Genomic DNA, 3,023 nt, shown 5'->3' with positions numbered 1-3,023 from the left:
GGGGGGGGGGCACTAATGGAAGGAGCCCCCTGCTGATCCAATGGGGTCAGAGCCCAGTATAGGAGCACCGCCTGCACCCCCCTATCGGCAGCCTTGGGTTTTCGGGGACATATGAAGCCTCACTAAGATGTTGGCCTTCTGCTGTATTTCTGTACCTGTGAGGAGTATGACGCCACCTCCAGGTGAGGTATATACAGGCCTCATAGCTGGGAGCTCAGACAGTTCAGAGTTGGGGGGCGCAGGACGCAGGGGGGTGCGGCGTTGGGGCTCCATGTGTTATCAGATCTTTACATCAGGAATGTCCCAATCCCCACCTCCCCATGTGTCACGGCTTGCGGCCGGCTCGTCACTTCCTAGATGTGGTTTTCCTTCTCACGCTTTCTCTTATTTCTCGGTTGTGGACATCAGATTCTCAGCTGTCAGAGGAGAAGTTTCTACATCAGTGAGAAGGAAGGAAAGAGTTTGATCACTTTCCTTCCTCAGAGGAACGAGAACATTGTGAGGCAAGTCTGGGGGGATGGGGAGGTGTCAATCACGATGGTCATTATACAGCAGGAAGTCTTGGATCAATACGAGGTATCAGGTGACAGAACTGAGGATTTCCATCTTCTACTGTGCTTAGCTTAGGCCATAGGAGGGGACCACACCTATCTCCTGGCCAAAAGTATGTGAACCCCCCTCCAGTGATGGGGTTCAGGTGTCTCCAATGATGGGGTTCAGGTGTCTCCAGTGATGGGGTTCAGGTGTCTCCAGTGATGGGGTTCAGGTGTCTCCAGTGATGGGGTTCAGGTGTCTCCAATGATGGGGTTCAGGTGTCTCCAATGATGGGCTTCAGGGGTCTCCAATGATGGGGTTCAGGGGTCTCCAGTGAAGGTCCCGTTCATACTCCATCATACAAAGACATCGTAGACAATTGGGCTCTTCCAGCCTTGTGGTCACAGTTTGGTGAAGACCCTTTTCTGTTCCCCCCATGACTGTCCCCCGTGTACAAAGCCAGCTCCATACAGACACGGTGTGACCAGCTTGTGAAGACCACTCAAGTTCCACCACACCAGAGCCCTGACCTCAACCCTCCGAAACACAGGAACACCTTATGGAACATAGGTTTTCCTCAAGTATTATTCACTTGAGCGAGCTCTATAAAGACACGGTGTGACCAGTTTGGTGGAGGAACTCAAGTGTCCTGCACAGAGCCCCGACCTCATCCCTACTGAATGCCAATTGTGAGTCAGGTCCTCTCATCCACCATCAGGACCTGACCTCACACATGCTGTCTAAGTAGTATTAGATGTGTCAGGAGTGACCTCCTATAGTGCAGGTCCATAGATCAAGTCCATAGATCAGGTCCATAGTGACCATCCACTACATAGAGAACCATCCCCTTGTACATCTTCGGACAGATGGGATGAGTAGTATCGGACCTGACACCTCCCACCACCCGATGTATGGACTCTTCAGTATCCTATAGATTCAGACATAATGATGTTCATCTTCTCACAGTGGACCAGGGGACAGACGTCTTTGCGGTGGCCGTCCATGAGTTTGGACATGCCCTGGGGCTCTCTCATTCGTCATCAGAGCAGTCTATTATGAAGCCGTACTACCAGGGGACGCTGGGCCACCACAACCAGTACAGGCTCCCGTATGATGACATCGAGGGGATCCAGGCCCTGTATGGTAGGTACGCCAATGACTCCACCCCTCAGATACCGCCAGTGTGACACCAACATAAATGTCTTCTCTTCTGTATCCTCCACCAGGTAAAAGAGACTCCGCCCCCGGACGACCGCCACCACCTCCAAGGCCCACCCAACACCACATCCCCCCCCGAGGGCCCACCTATCAGTAAGAGTCTTGTGTTCATTACTACGAGGGAGACAACTGGCCATCTTCCAAACCCAAAACACAACTCCCGATGATATATTGTATAGGGCAGGGGTAGGCAACCTTGGCTCTCCAGCTGTGCTGAAACTACAAATCCCATCATGCTTCTTCCTCTGGGAGACATGCCTGGGGCTTGCAATGCCTTATGGGATTTGTATTTTCAGTGCTGCTGGAGAGCCAAGGTTGCCTAGCCCTGGTATAGGGGAAAGGGAAATAGATATGAAACTCTGCTCGGTCAGGGAGGAGAGATAACGATTCCCGCATCGGGGACCAGCGGAGGACAAAGTCTTCTTATGGTTCCTCAGCACTGGCCCCGTGTGTGGAAGTGTCAGATGTACGCTCGTCCAGTCTGTGATTGGTGGGTTCTGAGGCAATAAAGGGCGTTCTTAGTGCAGACCCTGCCTGGGGGAGCCCATGGACCCTACTATAGGGGCGCTATGGTTACCAGTATTGTATTGTATTCCGAGGTCTAGATTGGGTTTATGTGTCATGGTTGTGTTCAGACCCCCCCTCCCCCCTCTGGGTCAGCACTAGAGTTCTCCAATCAGCAGGGACCATCAGCTTCAATCATTGCACATCTATAGCTCGGACCCAGCGGGGTTGTGTTAGACTTGTGCAGAGAGACCACTGCTTCCACGTGCATGCTGGCAGGGAACTGGCTCTTCTACTCAGGCCGTGTTCTCAATAACGAAATATTAACCCAACCAGTCACACCCATCTCCGCTTCTAAAGGACCAATGATGAGTGACCACCTCAGATTCACTCCGCCCACAGCTGGCGCAGGCTCCTCTGTACCAGCTGGTACCGAGGAATAAGCGCCAGGCACTTCTATGTGGATTTCACCAACCAGGAGCCGATCCACAGCATGACAGCGAGTACTGGGGCCCTACCTGGTGTGATGGGAAACCTGTACGGGGCGCCGACAATACAGACCTCCATGTAAAAGTTTCAGTTCCCTGGAGGTCTCTTGCTCGGGCCTGGGAGAAGCGTGCAGATCAGGACAGACACAGTGATCAGCATGACCATTGAGGTATGGCCTTCAGGAGGAGGTCAGCAATGATGGCCTCCATACTTCCGGGGTGCCGGCTTCTTTTACTCATCATTTATGGCGGTGGGGTGGGGGAGGGGGGATTGTGTTG

General features: G+C 52.9%; 1 protein-coding gene across 1 annotated transcript in view; it reads left to right on the top strand.

The window, feature by feature from the left end:
• The window catches only part of LOC108803417 (matrix metalloproteinase-25-like), a gene marked incomplete at its 5' end in the record, with an annotated part of 11,477 nt that overhangs the window by 5,849 nt on the left and 2,605 nt on the right, over positions 1–3,023 (top strand). Inside the window, 2 exons of the mRNA XM_018575260.1 lie at positions 1,501–1,677; positions 1,761–1,845. Coding sequence (XP_018430762.1) covers positions 1,501–1,677; positions 1,761–1,845 — 262 coding nt within the window. The remainder of the gene's footprint in view (positions 1–1,500; positions 1,678–1,760; positions 1,846–3,023) is intronic.

This window comes from Nanorana parkeri, unplaced genomic scaffold, assembly GCF_000935625.1.
Source record: "Nanorana parkeri isolate BGI_ZX_2015 unplaced genomic scaffold, ASM93562v1 scaffold3708, whole genome shotgun sequence".
In the NCBI taxonomy this organism is placed as follows: domain Eukaryota; kingdom Metazoa; phylum Chordata; class Amphibia; order Anura; family Dicroglossidae; genus Nanorana; species Nanorana parkeri.
Note: the sequence above shows the minus strand (reverse complement) of the source record. Positions and strands in the feature narration are given on the sequence as shown.